This window comes from Martes martes, assembly GCF_963455335.1.
Source record: "Martes martes genome assembly, chromosome: 1".
NCBI classification, from domain to species: Eukaryota; Metazoa; Chordata; class Mammalia; order Carnivora; family Mustelidae; genus Martes; species Martes martes.
Window position 1 is genome coordinate 81,562,740 of NC_137888.1, and position 26,436 is coordinate 81,589,175.

General features: G+C 38.9%; 1 protein-coding gene across 2 annotated transcripts in view; it reads right to left on the reverse strand.

Annotated features, from left to right (window-relative positions):
- Positions 1 to 25,809, reverse strand: part of VEPH1 (ventricular zone expressed PH domain containing 1) — a 228,603-nt gene extending 202,794 nt beyond the window's left edge. For both annotated transcript variants that reach the window (XM_080818061.1, XM_080818062.1), the window contains exons 1-2: positions 25,652 to 25,809; positions 21,544 to 21,838 (exon numbers count right to left, since the gene is read on the reverse strand). In XM_080818061.1, coding sequence (XP_080674187.1) covers positions 21,544 to 21,741 — 198 coding nt within the window. In that variant the 5' untranslated portion in view covers positions 21,742 to 21,838; positions 25,652 to 25,809. The remainder of the gene's footprint in view (positions 1 to 21,543; positions 21,839 to 25,651) is intronic.
- Between the last annotated feature and the right edge of the window lie 627 nt (positions 25,810 to 26,436).

Consider the following 26,436-nt stretch of genomic DNA (forward strand, 5'->3'; position numbering starts at 1 on the left):
AAATTCACAGGTCTTTGGGTAGCCATGATCCAGCCTACCACAGAGTACCAACTGCAGCCTTAATAGCAATTGGTATGGTAGAGATGATCCTCTCACTAACATTCTTCTTGTAAATTTTGTTAGGAAAAGCATCTCAGAGAAGCTGTATCCATACAGAATGAAATTATAGCAGGTGGATCTGAATGGTGAGAAGGGTAGACTGTAGTAGATACTATGGTACATTGTCCATGGACCCCTTTAGGACAAAGGCACTCATTTTCTCTACCAACCAGACCCAAGTCTGCCTACAGACACTGTTTCTTCTCAAAGAGAATGACCCCTCTCCGGGATTTGTTCCTCCCTTGGAACAGCCATTTTGGGATCTGTTTTCCTAGGAACCTAATTACAACAGAGGTTATATAGATGGCTTTGGGAAGCATAATAAACCATGTCTAAACAATAGTTTAACAATAAATAGCAAAGAGATTTCCATTTGGATGAAATAAGCCTCAGTAAAAGTAGAAGGTATAACTCAGTGAAAAGTACAAGACATACATATGTGTCTTGGTTCATGAACACCAAAATTCCAGTTTCCTGCTAAAAAGAGAAGTGCTTTGATGGAGAATTCTGAAAGCATTCTGGAATGAAGCTGGAGTATACAGGAGAAATTAGTGTGTCAGCAAGATTCTTTAACAAAAGGCATATATTCTGATTCCAAGATTTCTAACTACAAGAGTTAAACAGCTGTTTGTAAGGATAAATCAGTGCACACTGGTCACAATTTCAGTGTACATATTAATATATTAGGCATAGGTGCATCAGTTATGAATGTTGATATTACTGTGAATCTATTGAACTGAGAATTTCCTGTGATATACCACTTTACTAAGGAAAGATTGTTTTAACTAGAGACAATTTATAAATTTAAATCCCTACGTATGACATGAAGAAAAGCATTCTCCAAAAAGGAGGTTTCCTCAAAAAAAAGGTTGAAAACCCAAAAAGCTGTTAACTACTTCAACAAATATTCAAAAAGACAAAGGAAATTTTAAAAAAATATTAATGATGTGATTGACCAGTCTAAAGATTTTTGCCAGGGGATCAGATTTGCAATTAGGGTTTTCCTAACTCACATTCCACCCTGATCCTATGAAATATATATGTCTGCATACATAGGTGTTCATGTTCAAGTTCAACCTTGAATCATTACCTGTGCATATTAAAATCAGTAACTTCTGAGAATTAGATCTATTTAACATCAAACCTATCAAAGTGGGTTTAGAGATTCATACTCATAGTAACCTGGTCATTGTTAAAGTTTAAGTAGCTTACCCTAAAGCAGTGGGGAGGTCAAATTATAAGGTGGGAAAATGAAAAATCCACACATTGTGCTACTCCAAGTCTAGTTACTGGGAAGGGTCACCCCCACCCAGTCACAGATCCACACATCCACATCAATATCCATAAACCATAAACGACTCACACTTCTTATGCTCTAAACAGTCTTCAGGGGATGGCCCACTGGAAAAATGGAATGTGGAACATCTGAAATAAAGCACTTAGTGATGGTAATGACATAGGAGTAGAAGTTGGAAGAGAAGAAGGAAAACATCTTGAGGACCATTTCTCCCTCCCTTCCGTGAGAGACAGCATAGCATAGCAGTTAAAAGTATGGACTCTTGTCTGTGCACAGAGCCATATTCTGTTCTTACCAGCTCTGCAATCTTGAGCAATCACTTATCTCTCTGTACCTCAGTAGCCTAATCCTTAAAATCGGCATATTAGAGGGGAGGAGTCAAGATGGCAGAGAAGTAGCAGGCTGAGATGACATCAGGTAGCAGGAAATCAGCTAGATAGCTTATCTAACCATTCCGAACACCTACAAATCCAACAGGAGATCGAAGAGAAGAAGAGCAGCAATTCTAGAAACAGAAAATTGACCACTTTCTGAAAGGTAGGACTGGCAGAGAAGTGAACCCAAAGTGATGGGAAGATAGACCTCGGGGGGAGGGGCTGGCTCCCGGCAAGCAGCGGAGCAATGGAGGACAAAATCAGAACTTTTAAAAGTCTGCTCCACTGAGGGACATCGCTCCAGAGGCTAAGCTGGGGTGAAGCCCATGCGGGGACAGTGTGGCCTCAGGTCCCGTGGGGTCACAGAAGGATCAGAGGTGCCCGAGTGTCACAGAGCTCACAGGTATTAGAGCGGGGAAGCTGGCTACAGAGACGGAGACGAGGAGTGAGCTCTCAACTTGGGGTTACCTTGAACCATGATCTGTGGCACAGGCCACTGCTCCATGAGTGGGGACCCTACAAGATCTGGGGAGAGCCACCTGGAGGAGCTCAGGGATCTGTGGGGTTCAGAGACTCCAGGGGGGCTGTGGGCCAGAGACAGAGACACTTGGTCACAGGCTGGGTGACCTCAGAGTGCAGCCGGAGGCCAGGGAGATGGGAGTGATTGAACGCTTTTCTCCGAGGGCACACTGAGGAGTGGGGCCCTGAGCTCTCAGCTCCTCCAGGCCAGAGACTGGGAGGCCGCCATTTTCATTCCCATCCTCTGGAACTCTACAGAAAGCGTTCAGGGAACAAAATTTCCCAAAAGCGAACTGAGTGGATTACTTAGCCTGGCCCCTGGTAAGGGTAGTGCAATTCTGCCTCGGGCAAAAACTCTTGAGAATCACTACAACAGGCCCTTCTCCCAGAAGATCAACAAGAAATCCAGCCAAGACCAAGTTCGCTTACCAAGGAGAACAGCGGAATTCCAGAGGAGGAGAAAGCAAAACATGGAATTCATGGCTTTCTCCCCATGGTTCTTTAGTTTTGCAAAGTTAATTTTTTTTTTATTTTACTTTTTTTTTCTTCTGCTAAATTTTTTTAAACTTTTACCCTTTCCTCTTTTAACATTTTTTAACTAGTTTATCTTAACAATAATGTCATTTAAAAAAAATCTTTTTTGAACCTTTATTATTATAGTCATATTTTATCCTTCATTATATCTAACTTTATTTTTTCTATACACAGAGGGTTTTTTCTTCTAAAAAAATTTGGGGTACAACTTCTAATAGATCAAAATAACCTTAAATCTAGCACAGGGCTTTGTTCTAGTCTCTAGCCTGAGCAAATTCTCTCCACTTTCTTTTTCTTAATTCTCCCAACCAACTTATCTTATCAACTCTTTTTTTAGAAATTAAAAAAAAAAACTTTTCATCTTTATAGTCATATTCCATCCTTACACTGCGTTTACCTTTATATAGGTTTTTCATTTTTTTAAATTTTGGGAGGTAGTTCTTCTAAGAGACCAAAATACTCCCCAAATTAAGTGGGTGACCCTGTTCTAATGTATACATTTTCTTTTTTTTATATTTTTTTATTTTATTTTTTATTTTTTTTCTGAACTTTTTACCCCCTTTCTTCACCCCATGATTTGGGGTCTCTTCTAATTTGGTTAAAGCACATTTTCCTGGGGTCTTTGCTACCCTTTTAGTATTTTATTCACTCCTTCATATATTCTTATCTGGATAAAATGACAAGGTGGAAAAACTCACCACAAAAAAAAAAAAAAAAAAAGAATAAGAGGCAGTACCAAACACTAGGGACCTAATCAATATGGACATTGGTAATATGTCAGATCTAGAGTTCAGAATGATGATTCTCAAGGTGCTAGCCGGGCTTGAAAAGGGCATGGAAGATATCAGAGAAACCATGTCTGGAGAAATAAAAGCCCTTTCTGGAGAAATAAAAGCACTAAAATCTAACCAAATTGAAATTAAAAAAAGCTATTAATGAGGTGCAATTAAAAAATGGAGGCTCTTACTGCTAGGATTACTGCTAGGCAGAAGAGAGAATTAGTGATATAGAAGACCAAATGATACAGAATAAAGAAGCTGAGCAAAAGAGAGACAAACAACTACTGGACCATGAGGGGAGAATTCGAGAGGTAAGTGATACCATAAGACAAAACAATATTAGAATAATTGGGATTCCAGAAGAAGAAGAAAGAGAGAGGGGAGCAGAAGGTATATTGGAGAGAATTATTGGAGAGAATTTCCCTAATATGGCAAAGGGAACAAGCATCAAAATCCAGGAGGTGCAGAGAACTCCCCTCAAAATCAGTAAGAATAGGTCCACAACCTGTCATCTAATAGTAAAATTTACAAGTCTTAGTGACAAAGAGAAAATCCTGAAAGCAGCCCAGGACAAGAAGTCTGCAAAATACAATGGTAAAAATATTAGATTGACAGCAGACTTATCCACAGAGACCTGGCAGGCCAGAAAGAACTGGCATGATATATTCAGAGCACTAAACGAGAAAAACATGCAGCCAAGAATACTATATCCAGCTAGGCTATCATTGAAAATAGAAGGAGAGATAAAATGCTTCCAGGACAAACAAAAACTAAAAGAATTTGTAAACACCAAACAAGCTCTACAGGAAATATTGAAAGGGGTCTCTAAGCAAAGAGAGAGCCTAAAAGTAGTAGATGAGAAAGGAACAGAGACAATATACAGTAACAGTCACCTTACAGGCAATACAATGACACTAAATTCATATATCTCAATAGTTACCCTGAATGTAAATGGGCTAAATGCCCCAAACAAAAGACACAGGGTATCACAATTGATAAAAAAACAAAGCCCATCAATATGCTGTCTACAAGAAACTCATTTTAGACCCAAAGACACCTCCAGATTCAAAGTGAGGGGGTGGAAAACAACGTACCATGCTAATGGACATCAGAAGAAAGCTGGAGTGGCAATCCTTATATCAGATCAATTAGATTTTAAGCCAAAGACTATAATAAGAGATGAGGAAGGACACTATATCATACTCAAAGGGTCTGTCCAACGAGAAGACCTAACAATGTTAAATATCTATGCCCCTAACATGGGAGCAGCCAACTATATAAACCAATTAATAACAAAATCAAAGAAACACATAGACAACAATACAATAATAGTAGGGGACGTTAACACGCCCCTCACTGAAATGGACAGATCATCTAAGCAAAAGATCAACAAGGAAATAAAGTCCTTAAATGACACACTGGACCAGATAGACATCACAGATATATTCAGAACATTCCATCCCAAAGCAACAGAATACACATTCTTCTCTAGTGCACATGGAACATTCTCCAGAATAGATCACATCCTGGGTCATAAATCAGATCTCAACCAGTATCAAAAGATTGGGATCATTCCCTGCATATTTTCAGACCACAATGCTCTGAAGCTAGAACTCAATCACAAGAAGAAATTTGGAAAGAACCCAAATACATGGAGACTAAACGGCATCCTTCTAAAGAATGAATGGGTCAACCAGGAAATTAAAGAAGAATTGAAAAAATCCATGGAAACAAAAGATAATGAAAATACAACGGTTCAAAATCTGTGGGACACAGCAAAGGCAGTCCTGAGAGGAAAATAAATAGTGATACAAGCCTTTATCAAGAAACAAGAAAGGTCTCAAATACACAACCTAACCCTACACCTAAAGGAGCTGTAGAAAGAACAAAGAAAGCCTAAAGCCAGCAGGAGAAGATAAATAATAAAGATCAGAGGTAATAAAATTAAGGATAATTAAAATTAATAAATAAATAAATAAAATAAAAATAAAAATAATAAAGATCAGAGATAATAAAATTAAAAATAATAAAGAAATCAATGAAATAGAAACCAAAAAAACAATAGAACAAACCAACAAAACTAGGAGCTGGTTCTTTGAAAGAATCAATAAGATTAATAAACCCCTGGCCAGAATTATCAAAAAGAAAAGAGAAAGAACCCAAATAAATAAAATCCTGAATGAAAGAGGGGAGATCACAACCAACACCAAAGAAATACAAACAATTATAAGAACATATTATAAGCAACTCTACACCAGCAAATTTGACAATGTGGAAGAAATGGATGCATTCCTAGAGACCTATAAATTACCACAACTGAACCAGGAAGAAATAGAAAGCCTGAACAGACCCATAACCAGTAAGGAGATTGAAACAGTAATCAAAAATCTCCAAACAAACAAGAGCCCGGGGCCAGACGGCTTCCCAGGGGAATTCTACCAAACATTTAAAGAAGAATTAATTCCTATTCTCCTGAAATTGTTCCAAAAAATAGAAATGGAAGGAAAACTTCCAAACTCATTTTATGAGGCCAGCATCACCTTGATCCCAAAACCAGACAAGGATCCTATCAAAAAAGAGAATTACAGACCAATATCCTTGATGAACACAGATGTGAAATTCTCACCAAAATACTAGCCAATAGGATCCAACAGTACATTAAAGGAATTATTCACCACGACCAAGTGGGATTTATTCCCACTTGGGCTGCAAGGTTGGGTCAACATCCACAAATCAATCAATGTGATACAATACATTAATAAAAGAAAGAACAAGAACCATATGATACTCTCAATAGATGCTGAAAAAGCATTTGACAAAGTACAGCATCCCTTCCTGATCAAAACTTTTCAAAGTGTAGGGATAGAGGGCACATACCTCAATATTATCAAAGCCATCTGTGAAGAACCCACTGCAAATATCATTCTCAATGGAGGAAAAACTGAGAGCTTTTCCGCTAAGGTCAGGAATACAGCCGGGATGTCCATTATCACCACTGCTATTCAACATAGTACTAGAAGTCCTAGCCTCAGCAATCAGACAACATAAAGAAATTGAAGGTATCCAAATCGGCAAAGAAGAAGTCAAACTGTCACTCTTTGCAGATGATATGATACTATATGTGGAAAACCCAAAAGGCTCCACCTCAAATCTGCTAGAATTCATGCAGGAATTCAGTAAAATGTCAGGATATAAAATCAATGCATAGAAATCAGTTGCATTTCTATACACCAAAAGCAAGACAGAAGAAAGAGAAATTAAAGACTCAATCCCATTTACAATTGCACCCAAAACCACAAGATACTAGGAATAAACCTAACCAAAAAGGCAAAGAATCTATACTCAGAAAACTATAAAGTACTCATGAAAGAAATTGAGGAAGACACAAAGAAATGGAAAAATGTTCCATGCTCATGGATTGGAAGAACAAACACTGTGTCTATGCTACCTAAAGCAATCTACACATTTAATGCAATCCCTATCAAAATCCCATCCAGTTTTTTCAAAGAAATGGAACAAATAATCCTAAAATTTATATGGAACCAGAAAAGACCTCGAATAGCCAAAGGAATATTGAAAAAGAAAGCCAAAGTTGGTGGCATCACAATTCCAGACTTCAAGCTCTATTACAAAGCTGTCATCAAGACAGTATGGTACTGGCACAAAAACAGACATATAGATCAATGGAACAGAATACAGAGCAAATAGACCCTCAACTCTATGGTCAACTAATATTTAATAAAGCAGGAAAGAATGTCCAATGGAAAAAAAGACAGTCTCTTCAACAAATAGTGCTGGGAAAATTGGACAGCCACATGCAGAAGAATGAAACTGGACCACTTCCTTACACCGCAGACGAAAATAGACTCCACATGGATGAAAGACCTCAATGTGAGACAGGAATCCATCAAAATCCTTGAGGAGAACACAGGCAGCAACCTCTTCGACCTCGGCCGCAGCAACTCCTTTCTAGGAACATCACCAAAGGCAAGGGAAGCAAGGCAAAAATGAACTATTGGGACTTTATCAAGATCAAAAGCTTTTGCACAGCAAAGGAAACAGTTAACAAAACCAAAAGACAACTGTCAGAATGGGAGAAGATATTTGCAAACGGCATATCAGGTAAAAGGCTAGTATCCAAAATCTATAAAGAGCTTATCAAACTCAACACCCAAAGAACAAATAATCCAATCAAGAAATGGGCAGAGGACATGAACAGACATTTCTGCAAAGAAGACATCCAGATGGCCAACAGACACATGAAAAAGTGCTCCACATCACTCAGCATCAGGGAAATAAAAATCAAAACCACAATGAGATACCACCTCACACCAGTCAGAATGGCTAAAATTAACAAGTCAGGAAATGGCAGATGCTGGCGAGGATGTGGAGAAAGGGAAACCCTCCTACACTGTTGGTGGTAATGCAAGCTGGTACAACCGCTCTGGAAAACAGCATGGATGTTCCTCCAAAAGTTGAAAATAGAGCTACCCTACCACACAGCATTTGCACTACTGGGTATTTACCCTAAAGATACAAACGTAGTGATCAGAAGGGGCACGTGCACCTGAATGTTTATAGCAGCAATGTCCACAACAGCCAAACTATGGAAAGAACCTAGATGTCCATCAATAGATGAACGGATAAAGAAGTGGTATATATATATACAATGGGATACTGTGCAGCCAGCAAAAGAAATGAAATCTTGCCATTCACGATGACGTGGATAGAACTAGAGGGTATTATGCTTAGAGAAATAAATCAATCAGAGAAAGACAGCTATCATATGATATCCCTGATATGAGGAAGTGAAGATGCAACGTGGACGGTTTGGGGGGTAGGAAAAGAATAAATGAAACAAGATGGGATCAGGAGGGAGACAAACCATACGAGACACTTAATCTCACAAAGCAAACTGAGGGTTGATGGGGGGAGGGGGGTTAGGGAGAGGGTGGTGCGTTATGGACATTGGGGAGTGTATGTGCTATGGTGAGTGCTGTGAAGTGTGTAAATCTGGCGATTCACAGACCTGTACCTCTGGGACTAATAATACATTATATGTTTATAAAAATTTTTTTAAATTAAAAAAATACTTAAATGGTAGAAAATAATAAAATGATTATCTTTTCTAAAAAAATCAGCATATTATTAATATATATCTCTTGCTACTATGGTGAGGATTAAATTAATTAACATAGGGAAAGGATTTACAACAGTGTCTGGCACATGATAAGTACAGATAAATGTTGTAACATACAGTGAGTTACAAATACTTCCTTATATGTGGTTATGGTTTTTTTTAAAGAATTTATTTATTTATTTGACATAGAGAGATCACAAGTAGGCAGAGAGGCAGGCAGAGAGAGAGAGAAAGAGGAGGAAGCAGGCTCCCCACTGAGCAGAGTACCAGATGCGGGACTCGATCCCAGGACCCCGAGATCATGACCTGAGCCAAAGGTAGAGGTTTAACCCAATGAGCCACCCAGGTGCCCCTGGTTATGATTTTTTTATACATTCATTTCACAATCAATTCATAATGTACAGCACAAAAATTCCACATACTTATTCTCCTCTTACTGTCACATTCTACACAGAATCCATACCAATAATATATTGATGTGTATATCATTTTTTCTTCTTTCAAGAGCACACATGTATACACACCTTACTTTTCTACCTTTCTAAGATTCTCCAAGGTGGAGACACTAACAATTCCACCAGAAGCACCAGTGTTCCCAGAGCTGATAACGTCATTGGTGCTTGCAGCAAAAGCAAACATAAAATGACTTTGAAGGATGGAACACTCAGCTAAAATCATCCAGTACTCCCATGAGTAAAATTTTATTTAAACCAAACTCAAAAATCCAAACTTATAAAACATTGGAACAAAGCCAATATGAGCACATGGCAGCATGTACAACTTGGGGCATATGAGACAGTCAAAAATCAGATAACAGAATTATTGACCCCAAATTATATAATTATATGTTTAAAATGATTCATTGTATCAAGAGAAATTCTTTTTTTTTTTTTTTAAAGATTTGTTTATTTATTTGACAGATCACAAGTAGGCAGAGAGGCAGGCAGAGAGAGTGAGGAAGGGAAGCAGGCTCCCTGCTAAGCAGAGAACCTGATGCAGGGCTAGATCCCAGGACCCTGGGATCATGACCTGAGCCGAAAGCAGAGGCGTTAACCCACTGAGCCACCCAGATGTCGCTATCAAGGAAAATTCTTATAACAAAGACTAAATCTCTTTGAAGAGGAAAAGAAAGATGTTAGAACAAAACAAATGAAACTTCTAGAAATGAAAAACTCAGTGAGTGAATGAAATAGTGGATAAGATACAGCTGAAAAAAAGACTCAGGGATTGGAATATAGAGCTGAGGAAATGAAAACGTAATGTATTCCATAGAGATGAAAAATACAAGAGGTTAAAAGGCATGGAGGTGAAAATCAGAGAATATGAAGGATGTGAGGGCAGTGAGTTTTGTCTGCTTTGTTTATGATTATATTCCCAATGTCTAGAAGATAATAGGTATTCAAAAAAGTAATTGTGGAATGCATAAATGAGTGGAATGGGTAGAATTTTCAGAAGGAAAAATGTGATGGAAAAGAGTATTTGATATAATATTTTTTAAATTTCCAAAATTGACAGAAAGCATGAACCTCAAACTCACAAAATACAATGAGGATTGAGTAAGGATATACAAATAAAACCACATCTTGACACACAATCATGAAACCATAGAACACACCAAAGACAGAGAAATTATTAAAGCATAAAAAAGTAGAGTAGGTATAAAGAATGTCAAACTGACAGAGGATTTTTATAACATCAATGGTAGGAGTTACTGAGAAATACAAACACTGCCCAGCTAGAAATCCAAGCCCAGGTGATCAATGTTCAAAGTTAAGGGCAAAACAAGGAACTTTTTGGAAAAGACAAACATCGAGAGGGTTTATCACTAATAGATCTTCACTGAAGGGACATTTAATATGTATATTTCAGAAAGTGGAAACTTGGATGCAGAAGAAAAAAGAAAGGAAGACAACGGGGAAAAAAGAATAGTGAGGGGAAAAACACTAGGTGCTTGAAACAAACAATGGGTCAATTTTTTTAAACATCAGCAATTCTAAAGAAGAGTTTAAGGGTATTAAGGTGAAATAAAAAGTCCTGCTTAACAGTAATATATGAGAGGGGCATGAGAGTATTCCAAGGTCCTGGTGGTAATAAAAGAGAGCTATTGAATAACTTTAGACATCATTGTAACCCATCAAATGTAAGACGGTGTCAATTGTGAAATCTTCCATTATGAAGAAAGAGAGAAGACTGCCAATTAAGTTGTGGGTTATATTAGGTCTTAAAGAGAATTCCATGCAAGACATAAATTGATGGTACTGGCTAGCCTCTTATTTCTCAGAAATTTCTTTCATGCCTTCCAAGAGAATTGTCTGTTTCTCCTGCTTTCAGTTGTATTACTTATTACGGTATAATAGACAATATTTTACAAATATCTCAGTAACAAAAAAAAGTACATCCTTTTTTAGGTTCCATAAAGCTTTCAGTTATTATTTTGCAAGAAAATGTGGAATTCCTATCATTCCTACAATGATGGATATTTTTGTTCACTAATGTAAAATTCATACTCTGGTGCTTTTTCCGTGCCTTCCTGCATACTCAATAAGTGTTTTTTTCAGTACCACATTATAATCTAGAAGATTTGGAAGCATTTTAAGTGGACACTTAACCCAACGCTAGTAGTAACAATAATGTACCTAATTCAGTTGGAATGTTAACAATATGAAAAGCTATGGAATATTGATGCACATGTAGGCAATGGCAACTTTATTATGCTTAATACCTGACCACAGGAATGGTAAGATTATAATCAGCTATAAAATATATACTTGTTTCAGAGTTATAAATAGGTAAAAACTGTCTTGGAATTGACGATATATGACTACTATGTTTGTTAAAATTTTAAAGGTAACTACTAAAAAAATAGAAATAGAATATAACTTTCAAGCCAACAGGGCCAACAGAGGTAGAAAATGAAAAGATAAAATTTCACTCAATTGAAAAAAACACAGAGAAGAAGATGAAGAGAAATTTAGAAAATTAGGAAATGTAACCCTAAATAAAATAGAGAAATATATCCAAGGATATGATTTATCATAATAAATATAAATTGACTAAATTTACCAATAAAAGACAAATTTTCAATTTGGATTATTTAAAAAATCTATTGACATGGTGTTTATAAATTATATTTAAGTTATAAGGATGTGAGAATGCAAAAAGTAAAAAGAAAAAGAGGAAATAGGAAACTATTTCAAAGAAAATAGGCAAAACTTATCAGAATAATGTTGCACAATGTGTATGTAATAATAAAAGGAAAAGTTCTCCAAGGAATAAATAACTCTTCCAAACTTATTAATACAAAAGTACACACACACTCACGAATACTACTCAGCCATAAAGAAGAATGAGATATTGCCATTTGAGACAACGTAGGTAGACTAAGTGAAATAAGCCAGAGAAAGACAAGTACCATATGATTTCACTCATGTAGAAGAAACTAAACAAATGAACACAAACAAACAAAAAAACACTTAAGTACTGAGAACTGGAGGTTGCCAGAGAGGAGCTGGGTGGGAGGATGGGTAAAACAAGGGGATTTAAGAGGTAAAAAAAACTTTCAGTTATAAAATAAATGTCATAGAGATGAAAAGTGCCACATAGGGAATATAGCTACAGTATTGTAAAAACTTCATATGGCGACAGATGGTGACTTTACTTAGTGTGGGGAACACGGAGTAATGTATAAGATGATTGAATCAACAGGTTGTGCACTGAACCTAATATAACATTGTATGTTAATTATACTTCAATTTTTAAAAAAGCTCCCAAATTTATAAAGCAATCTTGACAAAATTACAAGGAGAACTCGACAAATCCAAAATTATAGTGGGAAATTTTTAAACACCTCTCTTAAGCATTTGGTTGTCTAAACAAACACAAATTTATTGAGGATATAGAGAACTTAGATAATATAATCAAAAAAGAGTTCTTTCATCAACTTACTTAATACCTTCTACCCACTAACTCAAGAATACTCATTCCTCTCAGGCACGAATATAACATCTAAAGAGTCAGGAGAGTGTAGTGGCTAAGAGGTTTCTGAATCCAAATTCTCTGGGCTTGATTCTTGGCTTGATTATTCACTAGCTGTATAGTCTTGGACAAGTTAAATTATTAACCTCTCTGTGCTTCAGTTTCCTTATCTATGAAATGGAGAGAATATTACCACACTTATCTCGGAAGTTTATTGAAAGGGCTAAATATATTAACATGTGGTAAGCTCCTAGGAAAATTCCTGGAACATTGTTAGTTACACAGATTAGCCATCAACTGTGCTGCAAAACAAGTCTCCACCAGGCCTAAACAAGTGGTATTCTGCCGTTCATCTTGTCCAAGTACAACGCAGCTAAATTTCAACTTAACAACAAAAAGATTACAAAAACTCTTCTGGAAATTAAAGCACAAACTTCTAAGTCCCTGATGAGTCAAAGAGGAAATCACAATCAAAATAAGAATTTAGAATTCATAATGAAAATACTATATCTCAAAACTTATGGTACTCGGCAAGAAATTGAGGGTCTCAAATGTTTATATCAGAAAATAAGAAAAACAAACAATAAACAATAAGCTAATCATATACCCGAGGGAATTAGAAAAACAACAGTAGAAAACAACCAGAAAAAGATCAAAGAGGAAAACAAGTGAACATTTAAAAAGGAATTAATGAGATAGAAGACCCTATACAGATGATTAATAAATTAAAAGCTTTTTAAAAAGACAAAGCAAATATCTTCTCCCATTCTGTCAGTTGTCTTTTGGTTTTGTTAACTGTTTCCTTTGCTGTGCAAAAGCTTTTGATCTTGATGAAATCCCAGTAGTTCATTTTTGCCCTTGCTTCTGTTGCCTTTGGCGATGTTCCTAGGAAGAAGTTGCTGCGGTTGAGGTCAAAGAGGTTGCTGCCTGCCTTCTCCTCAAGGGCTAGTATCCAAAATCTATAAAGAGCTTATCAAACTCAACACCCAAAGAACAAATAATCCAATCAAGAAATGGGCAGAGGACATGAACAGACATTTCTGCAAAGAAGACATCCAGATGGCCAACAGACACATGAAAAAATGCTCCACATCACTCAGCATCAGGGAAATAAAAATCAAAACCACAATGAGATACCACCTCACACCAGTCAGAATGGCTAAAATTAACAAGTCAAGAAATGACAGATGCTGGCGAGGATGCGGAGAGAGGGGAACCCTCCTACACTGCTGGTGGGAATGCAAGCTGGTGCAACCACTCTGGAAAACAGTGTGGAGGTTCCTCAAAGAACTGAAAATAGATCTACCCTATGACCCAGCGATTGCACTACTGGGTATATATCCTAAAGATACAAACATGGTACTCCGAAGGGGCACGGGCACCCGAATGTTTATAGCAGCAATGTCCACAATAGCCAAACTGTGGAAAGAGCCTAGATGTCCATCAACAGATGAATGGATAAAGAAGATGTGGTATATATACACATTGGAATACTATGCAGCCATCAAAAGAAATGAAATCTTGCCATTTGTGACGACATGGATGGAACTAGAGGGTATTATGCTTAGCGAAATAAGTCAATCAGAGAAAGACAACTATCATATGATCTCTTTGATATGAGGAAGTGGAGATGCAATGTGGGGGGGTTGGGGGGAGGTAGGAAAAGAAAAAATGAAAAGATGGGATTGGGAGGGAGACAAACCATAGAAGACTCAATCTCAAAAAACAGACTGAGGGTTGCTGGGGGGAGGGGGGATGAGAGAGGGTGGTGGGGATATGGACATTGGGGAGGGTATGTGCTATGATGAGTGCTGTGAAATGTGTAAACCTGGCGATTCACAGACCTGTACCCCTGGGGATAAAAATACATTATATGTTTATTAAAATAAATTAAAAAAAAAAGACAAAGCTCTGACTATATTGATGAAAGAATCAGTGAAAAGAACATTTACAGATACAGCAGAACACACCAAAAAAAAAAAAAGAAGAATAAAAAAGTTTTATGTCAATAAATTTGAGAACTGGGATAAAATATATAGTTTCCTAGAAAGGATACTTTACCAAAAGTGACTAAAGCAACCCCTCCCGATTTTCTTCAAAGAAATGAATTTAGTAATTTTAAAAAAACTGACCAGCACCACCACTCCCCCGACCCCCCCTCCAAAAAAAAACTGCATGGTGCCAAGAGTGTTTTATAGTTTTCTGTGAAATTAAGGAATAGATTGTCACAATCTTATAAAGTCATAGATAACAGAAATGTGGAAACTTTTCCCACATCATTTTATGACCAAGTACATATAACTTGATACCAAACTCAAGGAAAAACAGTGGAAGAAAGGACAATTATAGGCCAATCTCATGGCTCCAAAGCTTCTTTAAAAATATTAAACCAAATAAGGAAATGTACTAAAATTAATGTCAAATTTCACTTTATCCCCAGAATGTTATAATGGCTTTGTATTTTAAAAATCAATTATTATAGGGGCACCTGGGTGGCTCAGTGGGTTAAAGCCGCTGCCTTCGGCTCAGGTCATGATCCTAACGTCCTGGGATCGAGCCCCGCATCGGGCTCTCTGCTCAACAGGGAGTCTGCTTCCTCCCTTCTCTCTCTGCCTGCCTCTCTGCCTACTTGTGATCTGTCTGTCAAATAAATAAATTTAAAAAAAAATCAATTATTATAATGTACCTCATTAATAAGATTAAAAGGGAAAATAGGTTTACTTTAAAAGAGTAGAAAAAGCAGTTGATAAAATTAATCAGTTCTTAGAAAAAGAGGAATAAAAGGGAGCAGAGATTTCTTTTTCTATTTTTCTTACTCTTGTATCCCCAGCATCTGTAGTATCTGGCATATCGTAAGTGCCTAATAAGTGTTGCTGAATAGTGGGGAAAATTTATAGACAAGATATGAGTATTAATAAGAGAGTTGAATAAGTTTACTGGATTTATGACCATGATGCAAGTGTCATTTGTTTTAATCATCTGAAAAATAATTGGAAAATAATTTTTTGAAAGGATGTCATTTATAATCTCAGCCAAAAAAGATCTAAAATATTTATATATTTTAAAAAGGACTTAGGTGTTATACGCAACTGACTAATTATTGAACACTACATCTGAAACTAGTGATGTACTATATCTTGGCTAATGGAATTTAAATAAAATTTAAAAAGGGGGGAAAAAGGACTTACAGGATTTTTAAGATCTTTAGGGAAAAAATCATAAAACTTTATTAAAAGGTATTTAAGAAAATCTAAGTAAACATATACTTATATAGTATCCACAGATAAGAAGATAGTAACATAAAGATGTTAATTTTCTTCGAATAAATTCATAGCTATAACAAAATTCCTATCAAGATAGTGACAGAATCATTCATTAAAATTGAGAAGCTAATATTTTAAAGAAGTTTGGGGATATTTGTCCCACCAGATATCAGGACTTACTGCAGTAAAAGGCATAAGACAAGCTAGATTGGGAATAGGAGACCTGTAACATTCATACATGACAGGGTCTGTACAAGAATATAGAAAAAATTCTTACAGATTAATAACAAAAGTCTTTTTAAAGACCTCAATGGAAAAATGGAAAGAGAAAAATCATAAACAGGTACTTTACTGAAGAGGAAACCCAAATGACAAATAACAAATAAGCATGAAAAAATGATCTATTGCCCTTCCCAATCATGAGGAGAATGCAAATTTAAATAAAAATCAGATATGGTTCACTTAAATCAAAAAAAACTTAAAAAATCTGATAACAGCAAGTGTTGGTAAAGATATAAAGCCACTGGGAACCTCAGGCAGGGCTGATGGGAGTGTAAGTAGGTACAACTGTAGAGGAGAACAATCTGGTAGCATATCAGAAACCTGGAAGTATATAAAACCACCAAGCCAGTGGCTTCCCTCCTAGTTGTCATCACTAGAAATACTAGCACATTTGCCAAAAACAGATTGTAAGAACGTTCATTACAACACTGTTTAAATAGTAAATGTCCATCAAAAGATGAATGGATAATCAAACTATGGCATAGTCACTTAGTGGAACATCCATCCCTCCAAAAAAAAAAAAAAAATGAATTGGGACTACCTATACCTATACCATCATAAACCTCAGAAACATTATATTGAGCCTTATGATACCATTTATAGAAAGTTTAAAAACATGGAATACAATGCTACAAATGATGTTTAAGCTATGCATGTGTAGCAAAGAAATAAACATTCACGGATAAATACCATAGTCAGGATATTGGTTACTTCGGGACGAAAGGGGGGAGATTTAAAGCAGAGAGAAACATGCAGGTGATTGCAATTTTATCTAATTTTAAAAATTGGGCAATTTTTGTATGCCTAACATTTTTTGTTGGTTTAAAAAAAATTAAAGAGACCTAGAAGATGGGTGTATGGGTTAGGCAAAGGGAACATGGTGGGAAAGGAGAAGTGGAAAGAGGAGGAGTGATTAGGGATGAAGTTGTCTGGGAGCAGAGCCAGGGTAGTAGAAGAAATGATTATGAGATGAAAGTAGTCCAGAAAGAATTTGAAATGAAAAGACAAAACTTAAAGGCACATTGGGGAACTTGGAGAGAATTTTAAGTGAGCAGTCACATTTTGAAAGCAAAACATAAGGACAAAGTATCCCCAGCAGTATTTTGGACAAACTAGTGGAAAAGAGGGCACGGAGCATAGAATGGAATCTAGGAAGGTTGAGTGATTGTGTGAATGATCTTAGGGAAAGGATTGAGGAGTTGCTTGCCAAATTTTCAGGTTCTACAAAGATGGGAATGAGAAGTTATATACTGGACAGAATCATAACTTTTAAAAGGTATGAACGTCCTAGAAATGAGGGCCTGAGGGAAAGAATATTATTACACTGGTTTAAAATGTGTCACAGTATACTGACAATTTTTTTTTTCAAGTTATCTAATTACAAGTCTTGATTCAAGCTGAGGGTTCTGGTACATGGCAGGATAAATGAGGCCAATTGTGTAATGTTACTGTCGAAAAGAAATTTTAGAAACAGTGTATCTATTATCAGCAATTGTTCCAAGCAGTTGGTTTCAGTACTTGGCCTTGACAAATTACAATAATAAATTAGGAAGATTCCAGGGGAAAGAAACCAAAATGTTGAGAATGTAGGCAGTACTTGGGAGCTACAATGGGATGTTCTCCAAAAATAGGGAAACAAGATTACCCTTTGAGAATTAAGTGGAAAAAAAAAATGCACTTGTGTGAGTGGGATTAACCCAACATGCTATCTGTACATGAGTGACTACAGGTGAGTTAAATATAGGGCGATAGGACTGGACATGATCCTAACAGAGGAAGAAGAATCCTAATCAATGATAATATCCACTGTCTAGAGAAAGACTGGGTAATACACTTGGTGGGGACGGCATGGGAGCACACAAATTCTGACATGAATTATAATTTTCATTGTAAATCAGTAAATCAGCACTCTAATTTATACCTCTGAGTCTTGCATTTGGAGAGCATGATTTGGATAGAATTTTTCATGTACTGACAAAATTCAGCTTCCAGATCAAAGCCTGGAAATGTGAGGTAGTATAACCTTTCTCTGCCACAGGCTCCTTCTTTGTCATGGAAAAACATAGGGACACTAGGACACCAAGGATGTGTGCTGAGAAGAGAGAAGCTAGAGAGGATCCCTGATACCTATCTTCTTATGTTTAAAGTTCTTATAGGAACAGAGTTATGCTCTTGATTGTTGGGGCAATGAACAGACCAAAGAACAATGTATAGACAATACAAAGAGTAAGATTTCAGCTGGCCCAAAGGAGGAACAATTTAAAATTCTGACAGTGGAACAACTGTCTCTTTTTAAGTTAAGATTGGTCATAAGCAACAGAAAGGTTTGGATAACAGTAACAAAGGACTATCTCTTTTGAGCACCATCATCATGACAAATCACCCTCACTGACTTTTTTCTGGAACTACCAGGAAATAAGATCTGATTGGCATAGCCAGGTGTCCCCACTTTTTCCCTCTCTGCAGTCCTGGCAAGGGCAAGGCAGAAAACTGACTGAAGGCTCCATGGAGGCTTCATGCAATGGCCAAAGGAAATCTATGAAAGGAAAAATAAGGAGCAGGAAAAAAAATGAGAAACTTACTATGTTCTCATCATAGCAAGGGTAGAAAGAGCGGTCACCTGCTTGTCAGGAATCCTAACGAAGGAACTTCTGGGCTGGAAAGAAGTTGGAAAAGATGATTTAGAAGATCCCTTCTAGCTCTTTGTTTGTAAAGAGGAGTAGAGAAGTAGAAATGATTACTGAGATTCAGGGTATTAGGAAAGCCCTAATAAGGGAAAGGTGGGACACAGCTAACAGGGAAGTGAACCATAGAGTGGACATGTTTGTTCAGTGGACTAATGGCTGGCATTGGTCATTGACTGTCATAGGCATTGAGGCATCACGGGAAGGTTTTGGACAATGGGATACATGCAGTAAAATCTTCTGGGGAAGTTTAATCGGGTAGCTGTTAGTACACTGAACTAGAGAAAAGTAAAACCAAAGGCAAGAAGGTCAAATTTGTTTTGATGGCCTGAGCCAGAGGGATAGCGAGCAGGAAGGGAAAAGGTGGAGCCAGGGAAAGGCATTTCTCAGGCAGTGTCCATGGAAGAGAGAAGGGAGAGAGTGAGAGAAAAAGGTCAAGAGTGACTCCAGATTGCAAATCTGGAGATCTAAGAAAGCGATAGTACAGCTGGAAGAAAGATGATAACTTCTAATTCAGTTAGATTGTGTTGAGATCATGGATATCAGGTCATAGGGGCTTGAGGTGAGGGAGAGATGCCAAAGCTGAAAACATAGATCTAGGATTCCATAGTGTAGAAGTTGCCCTGGAGGAGGCCACATGAATAGATGAGAGCAATCATAGAGATGAGAACAGAGTATCATGCCAAAGGACAACTATGTATTTTTAGAACAAAGTAATCACTATGAACTAGAATCACTAGAAGCCATTCCAGGAATAATGAAACTTGAACTGGCTTTGAAAGGAATGGAATGGGAGAAGGAATTCCACACTGAGACACACTTATAACTAGGATTGAGTAACAAACAGAAAAAATGGACTGATCCGCACAATCCCTCTAAAAACAAATTCTTTTTATTCCCCCACCCATCTGCTCACGCCACTGTGATGGATAGAGAAATGGAAGTGAGACATGATTGAAGTTAGCAGGGGAAGACCACAGGAGAACCACTAGCTCTCCAGCCTTGCTGGTCTGGTGGGCTGCTGATCAGAGGGCTTAAAGGACAGACAGTGCTCCTGGTGACAAGGGACCTGCCTGCCTTAATGGTTAAAAGTGGGGTTATATAACAGAACTCTCCTGTCCTAAAATTCTGAATTTGACATCTGTTAAAATAAGCAATTGATGAAGAAAATCAAAGAAATCACTGACAGTAGTGACCTCTAGTGGAAATAGGCTTCAGGGAATATATCTATATCTCTATATGCCTATATATAGATATCTATTTCTGTATATATATTATTAGATAAGATGAAAATCAGTGGCATATTCAGCCAATTGGTTTCCACAGGACTGTGAAGGAAGGGGCTGCTGGAAACAGCACAGAAATCCTGCCCGGAAAGTGGAAATGTACCAGGAATACTTTGTGTTTTGAGTCAGACTAAGCTGATTAACGTTCTGGGAAAAAAAATAAATATGGACACATAACTGCTGTCAAAGACGTTAGCTGAGAAACGAGTGTTTGGGCAATGACTTCATTGGCCACAGGGGGGACATGGTGTGTTCATAGCAGCCAATAAGTGAGCAGGCTGACAGTCTTGGGGAGAAAGCCACGCTGGTTGCTGGTAAGCCTTTCAAACATCTCTCCGTTAAAACATGGAAGAAAGCCGTGATCTATGAAATGTGTACACATTTGGTAATTCAGTATTTTATGGCTCAAGTCCTGTCTCTTTCCTCTGCCCGGGTGCTGTTTGTGCCAAGTCTTAACAAACGTTACTGAGCTGCAAAGGTGCAAGAGATGCTTGTGAGAGTTGGCCTTTGAAATGGGACTAATCTCATGGAGGGTCCAAGCACAGTGAAGAAAGGCAACAGCACACCACACGGGGCACTCCACATCCACCCCCTTTAGGAAGTGCTTTCAGAATATATAATCTTGACATTGAGGAGAAACAAAGGGATGGGAGGGTTGATGAGGATTTTAAATTTGTCTGATCACACTGCAGACTAATGATGGGTGAGTTGGATTAAATGGGTGTGTATAGAAAAGGGAGTAAAATGAGAGATTTTTTTTTTTTTAAATGGAGATTGTATAGAAATACACAGAATCAGTGTTATCAAGCCCTGGGCAACTGTCACTTCTGGCAACAGAGTGATCCTTGTCCTTGTCTCCTGTTACCTGTGTGGCAGGAGGTGTCATCCTGCCTTCTTTCATTATTCATCCTCCTCCACACACCCTGCTTTGTTTACTGATGCTGTCATATAGCCTGGCCCGTCTGCTTTTCCCAGGATTTGCTCCCTCTCCTCTCCGTGTCATTTCAAGGATAGAAAAACAGCCCTTAGATAAGCTTTTTTGTGATAATTCCTCCTTGGTATGCAATTTCCCGAGTTCTGGTCCCTGGGAGTGGGCAGTAGGCAGCCTTGCTGCCCCCATAAGTCAGTGACTACCCTGGTGTTATTTCTTAGATGCTAAACTAAACCACAGAGCTGGGTTAAAAGGAACCAGTATTAAGTGGTCTTTCCTCTTTCCCCATGCAACGATTCTTTCCCCCAACATATATATAAAATTATTTGGCTCTAAAATAAGTTACTTTGGGTATCTAGTTTAAAAACTAGTTTACTTACCAAAGATGAGCTTATTACTTTAATTTGCTCCAAAGCTTCTGTCAGGCTATCTTCAATCTCGGAGTCATCTAAGGAGAAGAGGTCCCCAGCTCGTGAAAGATCTTTTTGTCCTAAAACCAGTCTGAACAGTTGATGCATGATGAGTAGTTTGATAATCAATGGACTTTCTGCAGGCCCAGGGCCATATGTTTCAGTCATCAGAGGTTAGCAAGACAAAAACATGCAGTAGGAAGTATACTTTGTAATCCTTGCAAGGTCATTTTTCTCCAGAATTTGAGGTCTTTTTTGACTCCCTCTGGAAAAGAAAGAAATGATACAATATAAGTATTAGTAGAATGGCCTGGCTCAGGATATGAACTTGGTGCCCAGCAGAGGGAGGGAAAAAGACATTTGGAAATGTGCAGAGTAACAGATCCTGACTTGATGACTTTCAAATGAGCTCTTCCTTTGTTTGTTTGTTTGTTTGTTTCCTGAAAGGTCTTGCCAAAAATTATTAGGTTTCTCTAGAATTTACTATGAACCTTAAAAAGCTGCTTAGCCTTCACACTTACTTGTCTCCTTTCTATATGCTTCTCCTTCTCTCTATGCTGTAAGGAAACAAGTGGACAAAAGCACTGATATGCCCAACACTCACCAGATTTCCCCCAAATAGATTCCCATGGAAACCAAACAGAAAAGGGCAATGAAAGGAAAGAGGGAACACAGAAAACATCTCCTAGAACCACTGCCTGAGTTTCTCTTTATTCCTGGACAGGGACATCAGTGCTTGCCTTCTTGGCTGGGTTTCTTTCCTATACTGACAACAGAAGCTCCCCCCACCCTACATCCAGGAGATGATCTCAGTACTTGCCTTGTTCATATATACTCTCTAAACAAGTAGCAATGAAAGAAAGGATTCTGCCTGGGAGTATGAGGCTACAGATCTCTGCTAATCTGAGTATTAATTTGAACTTGAACACCGAACTTGAAAGTGATGGCATTGTGATGCAGGCTAAAGAGGGAAGGCATTGGGATAAGGCAATCTTCCCTCTATTCCCACAGTTGAAGTAATAAAGTTCCACTGTACTTCTTACTCAATTAACAGTCCATAGAGAGAAGGGCAATGGCACAAAGTAAATATCTGATTTTTCTCATCAATTCCTCTCTGGGCCTAATAAAATCACAGACCATTTGCACTGGTTGAGACCTTAGCCATCGACTTCCCAAAGTCTCCATGGTAGTTACAGCAGTGCTGTTCTCCTGATTTCAGGCCAGTGGGCTTCCCTGTGGTTTACAATGAAGTAGAATCATCTCATGTGACTTACAAATGCAGATACATGTTCAGAGAGTGAGAGCCAAGGGTGATTTATTTAATATAAGAATATAAGCAGTAGGCAATTCTGCCCAGCATTTCACTCGGAATGTGTTCCGAATGAGTGTGAAAGGGAGAGGGGAGTCTGTTGCTCCCTTGGGTGATCTCAGACCCCCTCCCCGAGCTGTCACTGTAAAGGCACCTCTGGGCGCTGAATGCAATGTTAAAGTTTAAAGGTACATACTCTCCATGCAATGTGGCCTCTAAACACAAGCCCAGTCCTTCACCGGGTGCTTGTTAAAAAAGCTCTATCAATGCATTTTGTAGGCCATGGAAGGGCTGTCAAGGGCAATATTACCTACATGCACCTTTTGTGCTATCTACCAGCTCTAGAAAAATGATACCCAATACTGACATATGCTTGCCTTCGTGCCAGGCACTGTTCTAGGCGCTTTGCAAACATTAACGCACTTAACCCTCATAATAACTATAGAAGGATATTTCATTCCCATTTTACTGGTGAGGAACCGAGGTATTAATAACTTGCCCAAGCCACACAGCTAGCAAACTGGAGACTTGGGATTTGGACCCAGAGATTCCAGGCCTAGGCTCCCGGTTCATTGCCACTATGACATGCTGATTTCACATAGGGCTTCATGCACGGCTACTGTTAGGAGTAAAAGTCCTCAGAGCATTATTAACATTTGAAGAGGAAGATATGGGTGGTGTCACAAAGCATGAAATGAATTTCTCTTCCCTCCGACACTGAGGGAAGGAGGGACCCTGCATCCTTGCCCATCTATACCCTGGGGTTTAGGACAACCATACAGCAGGAAAGTCACAAGGAAGAGAAGCTTAGAGGAAGAGAAAATCAGGAGAGTTGGTTGGGGGTGGGGGTTCAGGGGAGAGTTTTGGGAGCTGGAGAGAGAGCAGAGTGAGAGTCCTACAGAGTAAAGTGCACCCTTGCAGATGTGGAAGGTGGAGTACGGTCTCTACAGGAAAAATTAGGATCATGTTTTCCTGAATTGTCCCCTGAACACATTTCTCCCCCTACCTTCAGGGATTGGCAGTGACAGGGTCTCAGTGAAATAATATTCAGGAAAATAAGACATTGGATGGACTTTGGAAGTGATTTCACCTTGACCAGCCAGCTTGTTGGTCAACATCTCACCATTCCTGAAGCAGAGACATCTGCCCCAGACATAGCATGGCTTGAGCATGGAGACGAGCAGAAATACGTACGGGTCGAGAGGAGCACCCCAGGTTTTCCCTGGTCTCCTTCTTTGCTCTCCACACTCACAGTGACCCCTGGTACGGAGCCCAACATTCAGGCTGTTACCCTTGAGTGTCCATCATGTACAAAACAGTATTGTTCAAAACACCACCATCTATGAGTACTTTCACACATCTAAGGTGAGGTAGGGAGAGGTGAGACTTACACCAAACATTCTACAATACAAGGATGATCCAGAGGAAAGTCTCCTCTGTCCCATAAAAGGAAGTTTGGGGAAGTACAAGGGAGAGAGAGATCTCTCCTGGGGAAGATGGCAACAAATGGCTTTGTGGAGGAAATGGTGTTTAGGCCAGACATTTTCAGACAGGTTTCATTCAATGCACACGTGCTGAGGATATACTAAGTCAGCTGTTTGTCTGCAGACTGAGGTTTGGTGCATGCTTTTCCCTTCCCTGAGCCTCAGTTTCTTTATCTGCAAAATGGGGCTAATGCATGCCTCGTCCATCTCACCAGGTCATTTTGAAGATCAAAGCTAGTAACACATAAAAGAGCCCTTTGTCAAATAATGACACCAACAGCTAATGTTTAGCAGGTGTTTACCATGTGGCAAGCACTGCTATGAGTGCTTCCTGAGGACTGAGTCACTTAATTCTCATGACAATTCCGTGTGATGAGAAACGGATGCTCAGAGAGGAAAGCAACCAGCCCAGGAACACCCAGAGAGTAAAGGCAGAGTCAGAACTGAAGGTAGTTGGTCTCTCAGAACAAAGCCCTATCAGCTGCATACATGACCACATGTGATAATTATTGAGCTGCCTTGTTTCTATCAGTCTTCATATAAAGGGCACCCACATGGTACATTATACCGCCCCTTCCTGGATAAGGATCAGCAAGGCGTGTTATTTATTTTTTAGTAGCTCTGGTCAATGTTTTGCTCAGGTGTCTGGCTTCCCCGAGCTGATCTCTCTGCAACAGAGAAGGTCAGAGACAGATTAAGTTCAACCTCATCCTCTGAGAAACTCCCTACCCTTATGAATGCCATAGTCCTGTGGCCTATATGCACATATACAGATGCGCCCACCGAATCCACACAAGCATGCATGTGTGTGCACGTATGCGCATGTGTGTGCAATTATGCACATGTGTGTGCACCACCGGAGTTCTCTATGCACTCAGCTCTTTGCTAGAGACTTTCTCCTCCGTTCTCCCATCAACCCAGCAGGTAGATATTATTACCAAAGAAGAAAAAGGACTGGTGAGGCATTGCGTCAAAGATTACACACAGAGCCAAGATTCACTTCCAAGTAGGTCAGCCTCCAATCTCGTACTTTCGGAATTACAAAAACCGACATATAAAGGCCCTTCTTACTCCCAGCTTTTGCTCTCCTAACTTGTCTCCCTAATTCTTAAGGGACCCTCATCTGAAGCCCACTTTCCTTACTTAGTATCTATTTTTTTTCAGCAGATATCTGTTGACAAGTTAAGTTTCTGCACGGAGAAGCAGACACCACACACAAAAATGATTATGCGTCCCATGTGACACCTATCAGGGAGTCCCAGCTGTCCCCACAAACTGGATTTACCTGCGTGCTAGTCTTCAAAGGCTGGCAGCTTGCTGTTACTCAGCTGTCTGTTTTGAGACTGGGCGGGAGATCCGAGCCACGGACTCCGAGGGCACGGCGAGTGGAATCCACTCAGCTCAGTGAACCTGAAGTTGCTCATTGCTGCGCTCGCTCTTGGTGCCGGGTGGAAGAATTCAAGGAATGCAGCCTACTGCCACTGGCATCGCCAGAGCCAGTCAGGTGACAGGCGGCACCTCACCCAGTGGAGAGTTGCCTCTGAGAGAAAGGCTCTGTTTCCTGGGGTGAAACAGAAAGCCTGCCCCAGTCAAGTGAAGTTGTTTTTAACAGAGAACACAAAACCCTCTGTGTTCCTGAAAATCTATACTTTCCCTGGGAAGAATGGGGCTGGAGGGGGATGGATAGAAAAAGCCACGCAGGAAACAGTTTCAACAGAAACTCCAGCAGGTGAACGGAATGGCTATTGGGAGCCATTTCTCAAAGCCTGGGGAAGAGAGGACTGTGGCTTCGTGAACGCCTCACTCCCTCCCAAGACTACACACCCAGAGTCTGGAACACCGAGCATTTGTCCTGTGAGTCACAGCTCCAAAAGCTGTGGTCCCCTTGTTCTGCCTCTAGATTAATACTGTTGCAAATTTAAGGATGCAGGAAGTTGCTACTAAAATGAACAAATCACACTAAACCAAAAAGCATACCTTCTTTTTTTCCACTCCACTCGCTGGGAGATTCTTCCTAAAAATCCGCTTGGATTGGCACTTTAAGTCAGATTCGTACGTTAAATATTGCCG